Source organism: Phyllopteryx taeniolatus, chromosome 21 (genome assembly GCF_024500385.1).
Source record: "Phyllopteryx taeniolatus isolate TA_2022b chromosome 21, UOR_Ptae_1.2, whole genome shotgun sequence".
NCBI classification, from domain to species: Eukaryota; Metazoa; Chordata; class Actinopteri; order Syngnathiformes; family Syngnathidae; genus Phyllopteryx; species Phyllopteryx taeniolatus.
Genome location: NC_084522.1, coordinates 13,397,228 through 13,418,603, shown reverse-complemented (window position 1 = coordinate 13,418,603; position 21,376 = coordinate 13,397,228). Strand labels below are relative to the sequence as shown.

General features: G+C 40.3%; 1 protein-coding gene across 3 annotated transcripts in view; it reads left to right on the top strand.

Moving 5' to 3' along the window:
- The window catches only part of rbms3 (RNA binding motif, single stranded interacting protein), a 398,433-nt gene extending 379,298 nt beyond the window's left edge, over window positions 1–19,135 (top strand). For all 3 annotated transcript variants that reach the window (XM_061760185.1, XM_061760184.1, XM_061760183.1), the window contains 3 exons: window positions 7,368–7,457; window positions 10,113–10,237; window positions 11,130–19,135. In XM_061760185.1, coding sequence (XP_061616169.1) covers window positions 7,368–7,457; window positions 10,113–10,237; window positions 11,130–11,133 — 219 coding nt within the window. In that variant the 3' untranslated portion in view covers window positions 11,134–19,135. The remainder of the gene's footprint in view (window positions 1–7,367; window positions 7,458–10,112; window positions 10,238–11,129) is intronic.
- Window positions 19,136–21,376: the final 2,241 nt, after the last annotated feature.

Sequence of the window (21,376 nt, the reverse complement as noted above, 5' to 3'; positions counted from 1 at the left end):
AAAAGAACCCAATGTTCCTGGTTTGGTGAGCGTCAATTTCTGAGAAATCGGGTCTGTTGACAAGCAGCTTGGATGTTTGGCCTGTTGTGAAGGAGAAGCAAAGAAAATTTCACCTTGTACTGAGGAAGTGTGACTCAGTACTCTTCCATTGGTCACTGCTTTGGAATGTAGCTTTATTCCACCACAAGATGTTTTGAATAAACTGTGAAAATGAAAATATCTAATGGATCACAATCAAGTGATAGCTGTGCTTCATTTTTGTTATGATTGATCAGTAAGGTATTTTACAGGGAATGTACACCACAAGTCGTTTGATTATCAAGCTTTGGGTGTAATTTTGCATCAGGTTCGGAACAATATTGACGTTATGATGTATCGTATTGTTTCCTCTAATGGTAGAGCAAGCATCAAATATCGATATTATGTACTTTTTAATATAATGAGAATATCACAATAACTTTCCCTACATACTGCCATTACTCTACAGCTCAACAACCAAGGTTTTATGAATTACTAGTGGGTGCTATCATAATATTGGGATTTTTTTTTTTTTCCTTTTCCCCTCTGATACTGCACATAAGTAAACTGGAGGTTACGGTATTCTTTGCTGATAATCGTCGCCAGTAAATGAAACCTTGTGAGGAAAACAAGATGAACAGTTAACCTGAGATTTGAAATGCATAAAGTTGCTTCTTAACTGACATTTCAGCATCTGAATCACATACATTGTAAACCAGTGTTACATCTGGCTCCAGATCAGGTGGCTATGAAAATAATCTCTCTTTAAATGCTGTAAGGATTATCAATCCGAGGCAGAGGAAAAAAGAGCATCTTGCACCGCTTATCATCGGTGGGACTCAGGTGGAGAGGGTGAAAACCTTCCAACTCCTCAGGGCCCACACATCAGCGACACAACACACAGCACATCATCAGGAAGGCTCAGTAGCGTTTGTACTTCTTGAGTAATCTGAGAATATTTGGCATTTCCCCCAAACTGCTCAGCACCTTCTCCAGACGCAGAGTGGAAAGCATCCTGACCAACTCCATCACAGTATGGTTTGGGAACTGCACCATCGAGGACAGGAAGGCTATCCAGTGTGTCAATAAAACTGCACAACAGATTTGTGGAGTAGCCTTCACACTACTACACCACATTTATGTCAGCCTTGCCTCAAAGACGGTACAAAACATTATTAGAGACGGCACACATCCACAATACACACTTTTCAAACGTCTTCCATCTGCCAGACGCTACAGGAGTGTCACAACTACAACACGAGCTTTTACCTACACGCCATCAGACTCCTGAACAAATGACATCACAATCTGGGAACAACACTGTGCAATTCTTTTTCATTTGTAATCCTGCTGACTTGAACGTTTACACTTCACAATACCTCTGCAACCTGCTATACTTGAAGTTGAAGGCCTGCATGTTTGCACATCTTATACTTAGTTTTGTTCTTCAGCTTTCATTATTTAAATAGTCTTTTTATATATCTTTTATATTCTTTATATAAGTGGAGGGAGAGTAGCAAGGGAAGAATTTCATTGCTACCGTTGTTTTTACAATAAACATTTTGAATCTTATATTAGCCATTACGCTGTAAACTGTAGATGTAGACTTCAGTGACTAGACTGTATGTGGTTAAAACATATAAAGTAAATCAAGTAGGTCTGATCATAATGAAACATTATCATTATTATTATTGTTACAAATTAGTTTGAAAACAATGGGAATCCATTTTCAGTATTGCGTTCGCGTACCTACTGTGTATGTCACTTGAAAATAAGACATTAACCATATCACATATAGTGTTGATACAAAACAATAATTTTGCATTCAGTCAGTAAATTTCATATTATCGAACAAAAGACTCCAAACTGTAATTTGAATTATCAGCTTCGTAACAGATTCATGTGGAAGGTTACGGTTTTAATAAAGTGTTGCGTTCTTCAGATACATAAATATTGTGATGAATTATGGATACTTTTCTGCCAGTACATTACTGGTATCATTGGCAAAATATCACATTAATGTTATATCATGTGAGTTATTCTGCGATTCCCACCTTTAATATGTGTGCATGCTGCTTTATTGCTTTTGAACAATAAAAGCACATTCTTGCCTGCGTGTCTCTTATTGTTTCCCAGCTCACTAAATCTCATATAGATGCAAAACGGCACTCCCCAGTGTCAGGTACCGCTGAATCAAATGGTTGTCAAAACACAACCTGCATGAGTTGTGTTTAAAGGACTTTAGTGTCGGTTAGTTATTAACAAGTACGCTCCATAGCCTTAAACAAACACTCAATTTTCTTTGCTCATTTTGTTGTCTACGACACGATGACAGAATACTAACGCACCTTAGGCTGGCTGGTTACGGATGACATAAACGTGCCATCCGCACTCCTCAGTGATTTATTGTGTATACTGCTGTACTCTTGTTGTTGTTATATTTTGCCGGCAGTACGGTCTTAAACACTTACCAAGAGTCAATCAGTCATGCGTCGTGATTGCAAAGTGGGCTTATTAGCTTTTGTTTGGGTTTGCATACATGTTGGTGTGAAGACGACCGTGTTTGACATGGCAAGAGGTGACCTTCCCTCCGCAGTGTCTATCCTTTTTCTGTCATAGCATGTACAACCCAGGTTTCTGTTATCATAGTGACAGTGGTAATTGACAGCTTCAGTGTCCCGAGAAGACAGACTTGTGTGAAGCAGAAGACAGGGCTACAGTATCATATTCCATATTTGTTTACCTAATGTTCATTACACAATTTACTCTTTCGAGTTTCACCCTCAATTGTTGATTGTATGCTTTACTACATGTAGGTTTGAAGGACATTAAAGAATGTGTCAGCGACTGTTGGAATAATTGTAAACACATTTTTGCATTGCCCTCCGACTGGCTGGTGACCAGTCCAGGGTGTACCCAAAGGCGGGTGGGCTAATCTCCAATTTACCCAAGTATGGATGGAATTACTTAGCGTGTCGGACGTTGGAATGTTTCCATTTGGAATTAATTGGAATTGAGTGTATGGCGAATTTAAAGGAACGAATGGCAACAAACTGTATAGCTTGAACAATTGCTGGTTAGTCTATTGTAGGAAATCTTATCAGAATCAGTATGTCCAAAAAACACACAAGGAATTTGTCTCCGGTAGTTGGAGCCGCTCTAGTACGACAACAGACACTCAATTGACAGAGAACACTTTGGAGACAGAAGGAAATATTTTGCAGCAAAATCATGGTTCAAATAACTAGATTTAATGCACATTTAACTGAATTCCGAGGCAACCAGTCCAGATTGTACAGCCGGATTATGCTCCAAATCACCCGTGAATTTAATGAGGACAAGCAGTATAGACAGTGGAGTGATGGATTTTAGTTTGCCAGAATGTCTTCCTGGAGCAAAACGCATGACAACTTTACGGAAAATCCCTATTACCATCCACTCTAAGTGCATTGCGGGCAGACTTTGAGTGTATCGATATCATATACAGACTGCTCCCAACTAACCTAGCCAACCTAAAGTAAATATTCTATTCTCGTTTTACAGTTCATCATCTTTTAGGGCCATCAAACATGAACATCCATCTGTTTCAGCTGTGTGAGGATTACCTAGAAGAAGACATGGAGACCTTTTATGTTGCCAAAATGTACTCCCGTGACAAAAGACATCGAAGTATTAATGAGCTGGAACGGGACAAAAATCATCTGTGTTACCGGAGCAACATATTGCTTTGTCGCCAGGTTTGACGTCCACTAAATTGCTAGTGAAACCAGAGCGGAACTATGACCTGCTCTTAAATTATTATTATGCCCTGCTTCTTAAATAGGTTAACTCATGGTTATGGTAGAGGGGGGAAATCGTATTAAAGATTCTTGTTAACTCAAAATTAAAATCCCATACGCAGTCCTGAATCCAAATATAACATTTCAAATGGACTCGCTCCTCTTGACAGGTACATTTTGATATTGCTAATTATGTCTTCCTTCCGTTCATTTGCTTTCATGTAACCCTCGCAGGTGAGTTGGCTGAACGGGTAAAAGGGAAAGCGAAGACAAAAAAACGTCAGAGAGAAATTGGTATTCATGATTCTGATTTGCCAAGGAGAAGGTCACTTGAACAATCTCATAGGCCCAGTCAGCCGATAGCGGGATGAGAGGAAGGGAAGTGACAGGAAGGTGAGCGAGAAGAAGGGACGTGGTAATGTGTCAGCGAGTCTGGATATTTCACCTCAGCTCTTCCTGAGCATGACAGTGGGGAAGGTGCGATAACCTTAAAGTCAAGAGTCACTTTCGCAGGAGAATGCAAAGCAACTTGCCAACCCGGGGCATCCTCTGGGCCGTGTGTACCGGCAACAGTGGGGGGAGTTAATCACCCATGTCTATGGCCTTTAGGTGCTCTCATTAGCAGCGAGCGGTGGAGCCATACCCGATCCATTAGCAACACCGCTCGTAATGACACTTCACCGGCACCACCGGGCCTGCAGCCAAATAATGCTATTACTACATCCTACAGTGGACCACCATTGCAAATTTTTCCACCGAGAGCTAAGGAAGAAAGGAATTACACTTAATTTATTTATTTATTTATTTTTTTTGCTGTCGTATGGAGGTGAAGAGGCACCCTGGTGACTTTTATCAGGGTCCACTGCCATTTGCATTTCATCACAGTATTATCATTGAAGCTTCTTTGTCTCTCACAGACTCACACACAAACATGCACTATTTGGTAAGTCATGGGACACGCGTCTAATATACACCAACAGGAAATGCAAAATATGGAATTGGTCCCACTTTGCAGCTGTAATGGCTTCCTTTCTTCCGGGAAAACGTTTTGGAGTGTCTCTCTGAATTTTTCAAGAACTTTTGTGCCTAATGTCACAGATCTTGCATCAAGCCGTATGGCTAACCGCTTATATTCTCGAGCCTTCCCTAAATGACTCCCTAACAAAGGATAGAATGATCAAATGAATTGGCATGATTTAACTTATAATCAAATACATTTATACAACACCAATTCATTTAAAAAAAAAAAAAAAAAAAAAAAGTCATCTCAAATCTCTTTTCATATGTAAAAGGGTCTAGAGGTTAGGAGCACGCCCTTTACATTTTACAGATGTACCAAAGTTGGCCCTTGACCACAAACGTTTGCCCACCCATGGACTAATATGATCGTAATATGCAAGTTTGACTAAGGACATTTATGGGTTATTAAGGGGAAATATACAGCCCCTAATGAATGATTGAACGTATTGGTGGGTGTGTCCCAGTAGTCCATATAATTACAAGTTATAAGTACATTAAGCCCACATTCTTTATGCGCAGCCATGTGCTTATTAAAAAGAGGCACATACAGAAAAGTAAGGCAGAGAAAAAGTCTCACACATAGTGTGGAGTCCTCATTCATATTGCATGTGAAAGCCCCACGGCTGTCATGTAACCCAACCTGTGTCACATCTGTAAAATGGCCATCATGGTGCGAGCCAAGAGACAGTTAAACGGGGCATGGGAAGCGTGACCAAAGGAATATACGCCACAGGCGAGGGGCCTTCTCTTTCTTCTCTTTCGCTCCTCCTTTCATTCCCTTTAGCAGCTCTTTTCCATTTTCCATCTTTTTCTCAGTTGCGGCCTTGCACATTTGCCTGCCTGTGAAGTCTTGATGGTACAGCGAGACATTTCCTCCGCCTCCTTCCGACTTTACCTCACATGCTCCTATGTTTGGCTTTCATGTGAGAGTCCACTGATATTCTTTTGGCGCCCTCCAAAGGACATCGGGTGCACAGAAAACTATTTTCACCAAATGGTTTTTAGAATAGTGGTTCTCAAACCTTATACACTTAGTACCACCTCAAAAAAAATACTGAACTCGCCATGTACCATCATCATGACTCACATTAAAATACAGTAGCCACTGTAACATTATGATAACATCATTATTAGTTAGAACATTAACACAACTGTACTTAGATATGGGAAAATTAAAACTGTACTTTAAAATGTATTGCACATAAAATGTTACCTAAATAAATGATTAAAAACAAATAGCATTTAACAACAACATTGAATTACTAAACACAAATGATTGAAGTTAAATCTATGTGCCCTGCGATTGGCTGGCAACCAGTTCAGGGTGTAGCCCGCCTCCCGCCCGAAGATAGCTGGGATAGGCTCCAGTACGCCCGCGACCCTTGTGAGGATAAGCGGGACTGAAAATGGATGGATGGATGGAAATACTGAACAACTGAATTGTATTTATAAAGTGATTATTTCAGGTACCACTAGAGGGCGCCTGGGCACCACTTGTGGTATGCGTACCACAGTTACAGCCTGACATACTAAGAGGTTGCAAGAAATGCGCATAAACTTGATTGTTCACGCAAAGAGATGTGGAAGCTGATCTACTAAACGGGCGCATCCAGGATTGCGCCTGCCAAACATGATAAATTGCAACACGTTTTTTATGTTCTGGGAGGAGTACATGAAAATAGCATTAATTTAGCAGCTGCAGTGAAATTTTGGAAACCTCAGAAGAATTACGAAGGCTGAAAAGCAGGTAGGTACAAATACCACCGCTGTGTATAAACACGACAAGGAGGCGCAGGCAAAATGAGCGGCAGCAAGGAGATTGGATCTTTTACTCGTATTTTTTGGAAATGCCAGAAACAAATATTATCGCAACATATCGTCTAGTCAACAATTTAATTTTGGAGCTTCTAAATGATCTAAGAAGCTGACTTGAAACCAGACACTGATGACAAAACTGCATTTCCTTGCATCTGGGTCACTTCAGCTCACTGTGACAATTATTTGGTCCTTGCCTCTTCCAGAGCACTTTTTCGAGTGTGCTGTCCCAAGATTTAAACATAATCTTACGCAGGTTGTACAAATCAAACAAAACGTGGCTTTTTTTTTTTGCAGTTGCTGACTTCACCAAAATCGGAGCAATCGATTTCTTTTTCTGTGACGTGGAAATGTTTTTTTGTCTTCCACTAACACTTCCAATTCCATCACCTAAAACATTATTTTGTGCTTGCGATGTTCTCCCAAATGTTCTGTTGTGAAAACTATCAGTGCTCCCCAAAGTGAAGTCCCCCCATTGATATTAATAAATATGCTGGTCTCCAACACTTTTACACTTGTTGCCCTCAACGTGAGTAATCAGTAATGCTCCCCGCACACCGAGCAACGCGGCCCAACGCAACTAAACCGGGCAATCCCGAAAGAAATGTAGTCGGCAACTCACACCCGCACACCAGGCGATTGACCCTCGCACACATTACCAACTCGCTGCAACGGAATTTCTCGATCATGATTCTTTGCAGGGATGTTAATGCATGTCATTTCTGTGTGTTTCAGTACATGACTGCCGCCGCCGCTGCAGCGCCTATGCAAGGGACCTACATTCCCCAGTACACTCCTGTGCCTCCAACAGCCGTCCCTGTCGAAGTAAGACCTCAGGCAGCTTGTACTTACATTCAATAATCGGCAGACACTTTACCAAAAGAAGACCTCATTTTTCCGGTTCTTTTGTTGATTACCTTGTGTAAGGAATCAATGATCAGGCCGAGAATGAGTTCAATGTTGTATTAAGGAGATTAACAATTCATGCACAGGACGTTTACAGTGCACTGGAGATCATTAAACAAGCGTTTTGCCAGAATGACCTGCTGTCTTCTTTTATCTATGTCTCACTCGGTGTGGGGAATTTCCATCGGTTATCTCAAGCACATCGGCCTAGACCTTAGGTGGTGTTATAAACTGTTTCATACCCTTCCAGTCAGAAGGTGTGTGAATGGCATATATGCAAACTTTGACAGTACAGTCTGGCGATTGCTCAAGCATGATAAAATATTGCTCAAGCGATGTTTAATGCAGTGATATAACATCGAACATTTCAATTGCTCATCTTTTATAAATAAATGTGCTGCCCCCTACCAATAATAACAATGAAAAGTACAAGCAAAGCAAGCTGAGATGGAGGTTTTATGAAAAACCCTCTTTTGCCATAACTTTAAAATTACCTGACGTCCTCTTTTGCCCAGATTTTAAAATAATCCAGGACTATAATCATTCATTTAGTTGCCATGCATTGTTCCATTGCATTTTTTTTTTCTTATTCTTTCATCATCTCTGAATGAAGTGGTCACTTTAAACCATCTTTTGCTGTTGTGTTGTGTCACCCAGTCTTCACTAAGACCATACCCAGGAAAAACCATAATGCTCAAGATAATCTTTTAGAGATATCAAATAATCGGGCTTTTGGACAATGCTCAATTTCAGCCAATTTTTCGGTATGGATTTGAAAACCAATCTGCAATGATATCAGTTAGCATTCATTTCATTTGCATTTCTCTCATCCGCTCATATCTGAATGTGGTAACTGTATAGCCTCATGTGCCGTTCATGCGGTTGTTTGTCATCTTACATGTGAATCATTTCTTCTATAAGGAGAACGTTTGCAAATGTTCTCGCTTTACATACCCGAATATGGTCACCTTCCTTCAAAGTATTTTTGAATTACATTTAAGTATCTGCTGGAGCATATGACAAATCATGAACGCGGAAGAGTGGGATTGCTGTCTGGCAACTGACAGTGTGGTCGTATTTAGATGGACTATCAGTCGTGTGTTAGATGACAGGAGCTCAAGTGAGATACAGTGCAGCCGCCACTGTCTCTCTCCCTAACACACACACACACATACATGCTTGGGTATGGTAGGGAGCAAAACACACACATCTTATCTGGCTAACCCCGCAAGCACAGACAATGACAGTCCCCCCCCCCCGACAGACACATTAGTTTCTCCTCTCTTCTCTGAAAGGCGAATGCAGGAGTGGGATGGCGGCAGAGAGATGTAGTTGTAGTGTCGCCTCGGGCCCCTGTTTACCGTTTCCATCTTCCTCACCAGTGTCCACTCAGTGCCGGCATTAGCAGCCGGGTGTATATCAATGCATCATGTGCTGTCTGGAGGGCTGATATATAGACAGGTTGCAGTATCCTTGAGCGCTTGTTAAAGGAGATTGACGCGATGCAGGCAAACATAGTCCTAACATGAAACAGGCTGTTGTGACCTGTTCAGTGAGGGCATTCATCTTTTTTAGCTTTGTGCATATATGATTGTGATATTCTAGTCTAGGATTTTGTCTATTCTGGCTGGTGAACAGTTCAGGGTATACCCCACCTCTCCCCTCAGCTGGGATTGGCTACAGTTCACCCGCGACCGCAATGTACGAGCAATGTAGAAAATGGACGCATAGATTTGATTTGTTATTTAGTTTTGCCTCCTAAATAAGTATGTGCACACTCAGTCCTCAGTGATGTCTGTGAAGACTATTAGACGGGGTGCTTGTCATCTCAATTTCCTAATTAGCTCCATTTATTAAATAAAGGACACTTGGAAATGGACATGGAAATGATGTTTTGTGCTTAAATTAACTGGCTTCAGCTATAAATGAAATGTTAAAATTCAAGTCAGCAATACCTGCTGATGGAGCATCCAATCAAATTATGTTCCAAAGATCTACCCATATCAAGTCTTTGTCACTTTAACCCCATGTTTACTATCAATGTTGTACTATGGGAGTAGTGTACTGTAGTTGTACTATTTTATTATCATTACTACTATATACCCTTATTTTATCCTATTTAAATAAGTAGCTAAATATACAATATGACAAACGTCAGCACTGGGACCTATTAGAACTACTACATGGGGTATCAAGAAACTTATAAATAAAATAAATAAATTACAGACGCCAACTTGTCATATATCATTATGTGGGACTTGAGTTTTCTGTGTAACCTTTTATTCAAATATCTGTTGTTGTTATATTGACCGAGTCAGTCAATATAATGAATCAGTTATATAAAATCAACAATTTACTGTATGTAGTTGGAATGCTCTATAATTGTAGGTTTTTATTTAATTTGGCAATAAAATTGCTCAAGATATTTGAGGCAGCGTTATAATGCAGTGGACAACTTAACAGCAGCAACAATGGTTTTGTTGCACTGGTTAAAAAAAAAAAAAAAAGAATATATTAATCATTGGCGGTGAATTTCAAGCCCACACTTGACCTCAATTGTGTGTTCTCTCTCAGGGAGTGGTGACGGATGCCTCCCCCCAAACAGTGGCTCCCTCATCACAGGAGGTGACTGGCCAGCAGCAGCAGATTCAGGTGGACGCTTCCGCCGACCACGTTTCTGCTTACTCGTACCAGTCCAAGTAAGTCTAGCAACAAAGCAAGAACATTAAGTCATCGATGAGTTTTCCTTGCCAACCGCTGTGTTGATTAAAGCCTCAACAGAGCTTTTTTTTTTTTTTTTTATAATTTTTTTTTTTTTTACAGGTGAGATTATGTAATGATTCCCAAATATTTGAACCACGGAGACTTTATTCTTCTGCTGTGGCTTTCACTTACTGTTCACTTACTTATATTACTCTCTATCATTGTTCAGGCATACATTGAGCATCAATCACTATGTGTATGTTCCTCATTTCTGTCGTAACCCGATCTGCACCTGAACAACAAGTTATTAAAGAGCTGGTTGTTTTTTAGACACATGCTTGTAAGTAATGTTGCGGCTCAACACAAAAAAAAGGAAGGATATAATATAGGTTTGGGGGAAGACATCTCTAAAGTTGTATTTTCCCTCCAAGGGATATTCCTCAAAAGGACTATACACTACCTCTGCAAAGTATACAATTATAGATATTGCATTCATTGGTCATGTTTGAATTAAGATTATATGGCCAAAAGTTATTGTCTAGAATGAGCCTAAATCGTTTTAATTTGATTGTATTAGCTATTAATTGCAGCTTTAAAACGGAATGCATAGTGGCAAAAGTACAATTGAAAGTAGCTCAGTTGAATGTGATTTTAATACATTCTAAAATGTATGTGTCGTAAAATGATTCCTTGCTGACAACGGAATTGTTTCTATTACTCATAATGGCGACATTTAAACTTTTCAGATTGTTTTAGGTATATCTCTTTTAGTTTCAATCCCCAGTCTAATATGTCAGCTGTATTGCTTTTTTTGTTTTGTTTTTTTGGTCTGGAATATTTTGATTGCAACTGCATCTCTTCTCTCCATGTGTTCTCCTTTCCCATCAGATAGCAACCACCTGAGAGAATGTTCCTGTGACAGCGTTGCCTTGAGACAGAAGGTGGCTGCACTGTGAATGTGAGTGGGGGGACATAGGGGAAGGAAAAAAAAAAAAAGAGATTGCTTCCAGATTGCCCAGGCACCAAAAAAGAGACACTTTTTTCATTTTCTACCTGGTCAACTAGGGGAAGAAAAAAAAAAGAAAACAAGGAAGCAGTGGATGCTGAGAAAGGGGTTTGGGATATTGTGGGGCACAGTGCAAAGAAGTGAAATTGTTAAGTGTGAAAACCTGCCTGAAGGGCTGGGCTGACGCTAGAAAATTTTCTCAAAGAAAATTCTCAACCAATTTAACAAAGAAAAAAAGCAAAAACAACAAAAAATGTACAGACAAAAGACAAAAAAAAGGTTGAATGTGAAGGTGAAGTTTATTTTGTAATTAGAACGGGGGAGTCATGTTTGAGATACACACAGAGATTGTCTTCCTCAGATACTAAGCTACAAGTTGTTTTCGATATTTTTTATGTTCTAGTGTTAAATTTTAGTTTTCTAGATATATTTGAAAACAAAGTGTTTTTTTCTTTCTTGAATCTTCATGGCCTTAATTTCAAGGGCGCCAGAGACTTTGTGCAAGTTCAAGTCTGACGTCTGGTTGGGGGTGGTGGGAAAACACAACAGAAACATAAGCGAATCGGTATTTTGGACCACTTGGAAGGTTCAAGAAACTGGACTAGTCATTTAAAGAGGAAACAGAATCTATCACTTAGCTGTACAGATTTAATAGAGAGGAGCTTTTTTTTTTTTGTTTACAAGAAGAATGCTTTGATAATGATTATGTCGGAGGTAACTATGTGTTAAAAGAACTAAATGCCTGTTACAGAAAGACTTGCGCTCTGAAGAGATTCTTCACAATGAGGAAAGAAAAAATATATGAGAAAACGTGCTGCGTGCAGATGCAGTCTGTCAGCAAAACGCTGAACTTGCTTTTTTTATGGTCATCCTTATTATTTACCAAGCAATGTTGCTGTCAATGACGTTACAGCTTTTTATCTGCCACATTTTACATTTTTTATGAGCTTGGAGATGTTTTTAGCCCGCTTTGCTTGTCACACTGCAAATCTTAATAAAAACAAGGGGAAAAAAAGATATAAAATGTACAAAAACCTACAAAAAACTCTGGCAGTGAAACAAAAACAGTAGATAGAGGATAGGAGCTTATGGTTGAGATCAATCAGTGCAAAAGCAATAGAGGAAATTGTTGACAATTTCTGTAGTTTTTCCTAGTTGTGGATCAAATGCAGCCCACGGATGGCCATTTTTATACCAAAGATGAAGATACACTCTGAACCAGAGGTTGTTGTTTTTTTCCGTCTCATTTTTTCTGTTGGTTGTTGTTGATGTTAATGATGTTGTTGATGTTGATATTGCTGTTGTTCTTGTTGCTGTTGTTGTTGCTCTTGTTGTTGTTTTTTTATTTGACCTTGATGGCCGGACCAGAACTTAAGGATCCTTCATAACACGTACACACACACACACACACACACGCATATACACTTTTTTTTGGGGTAACATTGTACAGGGAAATTCGTCTCAACTGATTGGGGAATGTTGCTTAATCCGCCCTGCTCTCGTCGCAATATTTTTTTTTCCAGCTTGCCCCTTCTTCACTTCATGTTCTAAGTTTAAACCAAAATAAAATAATGAGGGTTGTTTACTGCATTCTTTACATCATATATACATAGTCACCAGGGGTGTAACGATTCATCCACGACATCGATGTATTGCTTTATCGATCTGTGCTCGGCATGAGACCTTCCAGACAAAATGTATCGATTATAAATCGTTTTTAAATGGAAATCAATGGCTTATATCGATACTAGGAAATAACAGCATTGGATTTAAGCACACCAGACTTTATATGGATGCATGTGTATGACTCGACTCGGTGCACAATGAAGCCTTTCAAGCAAGCTTAGTTGAGCATGCTAGCGGCTAACATAGAGACCAACGCATTGCTAAGCATAGATCAAGTGTAAGCGTCAAGTCTTGTGATTTTCATGTAAAAATGTGTCAAGTAAAAGTGCTGAGAGCGTTGCTGAATGTGCGACCAACTGTGACCGTCGATGAAATATTTAGCTTTTGAAAGAATGATAGCAGAGTGCGTGGAGGAACAAAAGAGGACAACGAGAAAAAATATCAACAGTTTTCAAGCCTCACGTTGTGTTACAAAGAGCAGATTTGTTCACGTTTACTAGCCCAATATGTGTAATTGACAGTATTGCTAAAACCTTTTCCTCGTGGAAACTTCACGGTGCTGCGTTTCTAGTCAGTATATTAAACTTTGGAACAGGGATTCTGTAACTTTTTGGGTCCAGCCACGAATCGAATTTATTTGATACGAATCAAATTATTGTTCAAATGAATTGTTACACCCCCTAATAGTCACATACATAGCCAACAAACAATTATTGTGGAACATCTGAATTTAACTGTAACTGTTTCTAAATTGGTACAAACAACCACTTTCTATCGGTGAGCTCACATCTTATCTCGCAAGGCATCAGCTCAGTGAGTATCTAAAAGATTCAAAGCTGCATTTTGTGTTTTATTTGGCTTGAAGTGTGGTTTTGAGTGATTCATTCCAAATGCCACCACAGAAGTAGTTATCATTGATGCCAAATGGGGGAAAATGTGATTTGAATGAGACTACTGTAGAACTGAAAAAGGCAGGATAAGCATTGTATTCCTGGCGGGTCAATACATTTAGGCAAAAGCGAAAAGAGGGCTAACCGAATGTACCTGAGGGATTGTGACAGCCATTCCAAAATGTTTGTCAGTTTCTACCTTGACCTAATTGTCAGTCCCAACCCTCGTTGGGTTGCACAAACAACCACAGCTCATCTCATTGGACCTTTCCATCCACAAGGTACATAAGGTTTCAATCATTTCATTCAAATTGCCTGCTGGGCATGTCTGTCCACTTTAACGCAGTCTAACACCCCTCACCCACAATGGTGCTCGAGCTTTTTTCTCCCTGCTTCACTAGCATCACTAATGTGCAATGGCCAAGACAGGATCCTTCGCTCTAATTTTCCATTCACCGTCATTCCCTCCCTCGTGCCCCCTCTCATGCCCTCTATGAGTTTTTTTTTTTCTTTTTCTTTATTTGGTGGTGCAGAAGCAGAACCACAAACCAATTTCGGTCGTCCTCTCAATGAGGCTTGACGGGTCCAATTTGTCTCCCTCTGGGACAATGCGATCCACTCCGGTGTCCCTCAAGATAACAATTTCTTCCAGATAAAAAGGGAGCTTTGTGTTTGCCAATGATTGCAATTGAGCCCTAGTTGCTTATTGAACCATTCAAATCTTAAGTCCGATGTTGCTGCACTGCATTTTGGGAAATGATAACAATCACTATCACAGGTTCCAGATTGCAATTAATGGCATATTCTATCTGAGATAGTTATTGATTTCATAGTGGAATATGTTGAGCACCAAATGACCCATGGAGGACTGGATGCAGAATGATACCCAACATCAAAGTGGAAAACTGAGATCACAAAGTAACCCAAATGTGAGTTTTCTCAAGACAGCTACATAATGTAGCTCAGTAGATTGTATGGCCTCCACGTGCTTATATGTCCACCATCTGCACTGCAAAAATACAAAATCTTGCCAAGAATAATATTATTTCTCGTCAAAAATAGTCTGATTACACTTAAAATAACATTCATCACACTTAAAATAAGACTCAACCTCTAAAAGGTAACTTGTTTTGAGAGTTTTACTTTTACTACTACTGTAACTAGAGAAATATGCCATTGTAAATAAGAAACAAATAAATCATTCCACTGACAATTCTTTTCTACTTATTTACCAATTAGATTGAAACAAGTGAGAATTGTCTAAAACCAAGTTACTTTTTAGGTGATAAGTCTTATTTTAAGTGTAATCCGATTAGTTTTGATTTGAAATCAGACTTTTTACAGTGTGGGAATGCTCCTGATCTGGTTGTTCTCGTGTTCATTGGGAAATGCCAATCAGGGTGCATGGTGCCAGGCTGTGAGCGCAGGCCTCACTTGTGGACATTGGATCCTCATGGCACACTCATGGAGTCTGTTCATGACAGTTTGTGCACAAGCATGCACATGAGTGGCCTACAGGAGGTCCCTGGCATTGCTCAAGCTATCCTTGCACAAAGGAGCGGTCAGGTCCTTCTGCCTCTGTTGCCCTTCTGGGCCCCTTTGCCTGTCTCTTCCACGTGCATGGCACTGCGCTGAAACACAGCCAACCTTCTGGATCGGCCACTGGTGGAAGGGTGCTACTTGCCTGTCCTTTGCACAACACCAGATGAACTTCACTCACGATTGTGCACTTGCATCATAACTGGATAAGTTGAGATGCAGGAAGTCTGGTTGACTTGGACTGTAATGATTGTGTTCCCCTTATTTTTAAGCACTGTATGTTCTTACAATCAAACTGTATGCTTAGTGCCTTTTAACAAAGCTTTCATATCATTCTAAATTGTGTTGTATTTAAGAAGTAAAGCACATTGAGTAGCTGGATTGTAAAGTGTAACACATGACTACATGGTGGTAAAGAGGGAGCTGTCACTGGCTTGTGCCTTCAGCATTGGCTAAACTGTTTCATCTATGCAGCCCTTATATATTAAACAGTCTCACTATTTGCCCCCGTCCTGAGTTGTAATAGCTCCAGAGGTCAAACCCCAATATTCTCTCAGTGACCATTCATGATGGTCACCCTCATAATCTTCAATCAAATCAACCTCAGCCTTTTTGCTCTTGTATGACCTGCCACTCGCCATCCGTACCTGGGCTGTACTCCCTATGAAATTCTGGCACATTACAACTCCCTGGACCCACTTTAATTTCCTTCCTGTCGTTTCTTTTTCATCTCCCGTGCGTGCGAGGGGTTGTTTTACTGAGCAATTCTGTGTTTATTAACGTGGGTATGGGTATGGCTACGGCGTAGCTATAAAGTTTTCCTGACATTAATTATCCAAATAGGAGTCATAATACAGAATGTGCACATTGGCGAGTATAGCGATTCCCAGAAATGGCCTGAAATTCAATAGTAATGGAATTATGAGAGAGGGGAGAAAAACACCACAAATAGGAAGACATGCATCATTTTTGCTAATGGAGAATCAATGCAGAGAAAGAGGCATGAGTTTGCTCCTGGTACACATTTATTATAGCTCCCCATAGATGTGAAATATGACCGAGCAAAACAAACATCAGTGGAGTTTTCTTAATGGCACACTAGCACGACTGCGGCGGTGTGCTTGCTGCAAATTGTGTCTCATTTACATCGGCTTTTGTCCTCTTCCTCATCATCATTCATGGATCATTTCAACCCTGTTCACATATAGACAATTTGCAGTGGCGTCTGTGTGTTGTCTTCGAAATCTGTAAAGTGACTGCCCTCTACAGGTGGAAACTTTGCACTTGCAATTTTTTTTTTTTTTTTCTCTTTCCATTTTAGGCTCCATGTACCTGTCTAATCATGATACAGAGACATAATGTAACTCTTAGGGGAATTTTGGACATAAGGAGTTTTTCAGGAAAAAAAAAAAATAATAATAATAATAACAACCTGTGCTCTATCCGCCTGTCACTCCTGACACAGTGTGTCTTTAGTGTCTTGCAGCTTTGGGTACTTGGACATTTTCCACATGAAAGCGATCACAACTGTCGAAGCGATGGTCCAGAACAGTATGTGTGAACAGCACATTGTCAAGGCTGGCACCAGTGGCCAGAATGAGTCTGGTGTGTGGGTTAAGAGCCCCTCTAACCTGTGGACCTTACACACATCCCACAAGTACAAGTATTGAATCCGCTACCTCCAAGTGACCATGGAAGCTCTGAGGTCAAACATAATCAGTTCCGGTCAGTTTTAAAAACAACTTTTCACTGACAAATGATGAAATAGAAAGTTTGAACTTCAGAGTCAAACATTGGCCACAGATCATTTTCCCCATGTAGTACTGTCAGGTTTTCTGACACTTTTAACAGTTATGACAAATTTTTTTTTTTTTTTTTTTTTTTTTTTTTTATATATAAAGTGGCACAGTGAAAGACTGGTTAGAGTGTCTGCCTCACAGTTCTTGGGCCGGGGTTCAATCCCCGCCCCGCCTGTGTACATGCCAAAAACATGCATGGTAGGTTGATTGAAGACTTGAAATTGCCTGTAAGTGTGGTTGTGAGTGCAAATGGTTGGTTGTTTATGTGTGCCCTGCGATTGGCTGGCAACAAATCAGGGTGTACCCCGCCTCCTGCCCAAAGATAGCTGGGATAGGCTCCAGCACTCCCGCGACCCTTGTGAGGATAAGCGCCTCAGAAAATGGATGGATGGATGGATGTTTTTTTATAAATTGCAAACACCTTTACAGCAACTATTTAACAGCAACTTAAAACACTAAATTCTTTAAAATTTGATCCTCTGTGACAAAGCTTACTGCTTGTGCTCAATAAGACCACGCTGACTTTTCTTTCAATATTATTATTGTTGACTTACTGTCACATTAGCCATATTATAAGCATCCAGGACAGAGATGCATGTACAGCTTCTCTGAACCACACTTTGTTTTTTTGTCAACACCGGTACTCTTCTGTGGTGGCATGTAAAACAAAAATATATATATATAATTTTTTTTTTTTTTCCCCAAAAAAACACCCGTAATTCTCTTGGTGCTCGCTAAGATGATGTCTCATGAGATGACGTGTTGACTTTTCTTAAGGGCGTTTGGATTTTGAGGTTACACTGTTTTGTTTTTTGTGTTATTGTTTATTATACACATGTTCATCCCCAAAAGGGGAATTGCATTTTCACTCATGCACCTCACAGAGAACTAGACCACACAACTGCAGGTTTGCATCCACAGCAATGGCTTTTGCCCTCACAATTTCACACATAATCTCGGGAATGGAGAATATAACAAACAAATTTGACTGTATGTTGTGGTATTGTATTTTTCTGTATAATGTATGTGTGAATTTAGACAGTTTGTTGACAATGTCTTACCTGCAGGCTGCAGTAAATGACCCTCATTTTTTTTCCTCCTTGAAAGTCACATCAAGTGCTTTTCCTTTTACTACTTTAAAATGATACTACTGGAAACATGCAGTAAATGTTGCGACGAACTTGGATAGCTCATACACTAACTGGATTTTCTTCACATGCATATGCTAAGATATTTGATTTAAAAAATAGAAAGAAGAGGAAAAAAGCTGTGTTATCCACATCGCCCACTCTTTTTAGGTGATTTACAGTTTTATTCCATTTTAAGTCTGTCAGTCTTCACTCCTCTTTCAGAAGCACTTCAGCCATCCTTATGTCTGAAGCAATGTAGTGTCTGCGCCACACGCGATGCACATGAGGCTGCTCCTGTTCGTTCACTTACTTTCGCCTTCAGGTGTAAGCGAGAGCTGTGGCTCAATAACTCATCACAAGCCAGGCCAATACACATTCGCATGCACATAATGCAGTGAAAAAATTGCTCCGAGTGCCGCCCACACCCGCTCCCTCACACAAACACACACCATACCCAAACAAGAACATAGACCTGCTGCTTTTTAATTGATGTTTCGGTTAACTTCTGATTCTCTATTGATTGGCCACACAGGCCTAGAAGCGCAGTCATGAGTTAAATCAGCTCCTTGAGAAATACACCATGCATCAATCATTATGAAAGAGGCTGACCAGATGAAGATTATAAAGCGTGATAAGATAGGGGATTCATTGTAGGGATAAAACTACTTGGACAGCAGAGCGGCTTTTGTTCTTTTCATTTCTGTTGATTTATTTTATTTTTTTAACCCACTTGTCTTCAGCACCGGACAGGACGTGGTCACGCCTCGCACATGCTGCATAGCGTGTGCGAGCTTTGAGAAGCTATCTGTACATCTGTGGATGTGAACTTGGATTTAATGAGTCGTTTTTTTTCCTCTCTCTGATGAAGCTTTCAATAAAAAAAAAACTATCAAAAAGCACACAAGACTGCTGTTATCATTGAATTTGCATCACAAATTATATAAGAATTTATAGAGGCATGAATTATGCACCCAAAGCCCGCCGTCATTCTCCGCTTCAATGACCACACGCTCAAAGCTGAATTATCTGCAGTGTTATTGTCATGGTGCTCGATGGCACCTGCTACACATTGACCTTGTATAGCAACATCCGGCGTATAATTACAGCCTTTGCAAATTGAGCTCCGGCCCCTTGATGGGATTTCCTTCTCATCACAACTCAAGCGCACTTGATTGGGCGTAAAGTGGTCATAATCAAAGATGGAAGAGCACCCTGGTGGGGTAATTGGATCGATGGCAATCAATCTTCCTCTTCACTCTTATTTAAGCCCAATCAATCGCCGTCCTTGTCACCACCCGGAGACGGCTGTGCTGTCGATACGAGCAGATACAGTCGCCGCTCGCCTGAGCGCTCCGCCAGCAAGATCAAGGTAATGAGGCGGCCGCTTTCAGACGGAGGACATCTTAATAGGGAACAATTGACTCTTTGGAATTGATTGAATGTATGTTCTCAAACGTGTCACCACTCATCCACAGCCGGCCCAATAGTAATATGTTGGTAGCAAAAATACTGTTGCTATTTTGAAGCAAATAGAGCAATTGTGTTCGTCGTCTTCTTTTATGATGAGTTTTAGATTTGTTGTGTTCGGAAAAAATATTTTTGGGGAGAAATGTTCTTACCTGGCTGATGTTTTTGGTTGATGCTTCAGCCTTTATCTTCGTGGCGTGACTTCTTTTTTTTTTTTTTTTTTTTTTTTTTTTTTGCATGATTTGCGTGGGATTTTGTGTATGATGTCAAATGTGAAAAGAACACCAGAAAGAATGTGAGAAAGATCCAACAGGAAGATTCACCAGGACACAAAAACAAACGGCAGAACAACAAAACAAAACAAAAAATCAGACATACTTTATCAGATCATTGCAATCACATCATGGAATGGAATAAGGGGAAAGTCATCACATCAGAAACTAATACATTCAAAAAAATGGATAAAGGAGGCCATAGAAATAAGGAGGTGTGGGGGCACAGCACCATCAACAGGGGCGAGGGGGCGTAAATGCGCCCGCACACCTGGGACCCCATTTCCTTACCGGGGGCAGAAAGGGAATTTCACTGCTGTTTTTAGACACGTGACGAAGGCTGAAGCATCAGCCGAAACACAAATAAAACAAGAAATCTAAAACTAGATCGAGAACAGAGTGCAGACTTTGCAAAATTGAAATTTCATATCGAGCAGGCTCCACAAACAACCTGCATACACATATGCATACTGTTTACGTCAAACTTTACAGGAGAAAAGAAGCAAGGGATCCTGTTTTTAATCAACATGCAAGTGTGTCTACTACAACTGTTGCTACTCAGCAAAACACAAAAATATTACTTTTTTGATGCTCATTTTTTAGGTAAATAATGCATATTTTATATAAAGTACTTTTTATGAGTGATTTACTTTACATATAATTTGGTGTACATTAATTAAGCAACTAAGAAATGAAGGAGCCACTACAGCCCAAGGCAAATGCAAATTTAGCGGCCGCTTGGGGTTCTGTGGCCACCAGGGGGGCCCCAAAAAATGTGTGAGAATTGTTTTCTTTTATTTTTTAACCCATAAAACATATAAACATGCTGAGGGCGGATGGGGGGGGGCGCCAAATCCAAATCAGTTTCGGCTGCAGATATTTGTCACTTTCATGCGTTTGAACACTTTAAAGAACCACCACAGTCTTTATAGTCTGTGAAAATGCAGTGAAATGCCAAGAATTCCGCCTCACTCCCCTGGAGCCAACTAGCCGGTTAATCAGGTTATAGAGATGTAGCAGAGCAGAGCACCACAAGGGCGCAGCATACAAACACTGATCTTATCTCCGTTTGTGTGTGTGTGTGGTAGGGCATCACGCAGATACACAAACACACACAGCACTACCACAGCTGGATACAGATCAAGAACATCACCACCAGGAAAACGACAACAACAGTTCACATCGAGCATTTGCCATCTGCTGAATAGATCCATAGATTGAGAAGGAAAAGCCCAAGCGTGCGTTAAAGTACATGTGCCCTACTTACTGTACAAACACGCCTATTGATGTGTACGTGTGGTGGATAAACAAACCGATACCGGAGACTCCGGGTGTTGAAAACTGAGCTGACGGCAAGTCCTTACTAGTATGTGGAAACAAGTACATCCCACACTTGTTTGGGATTT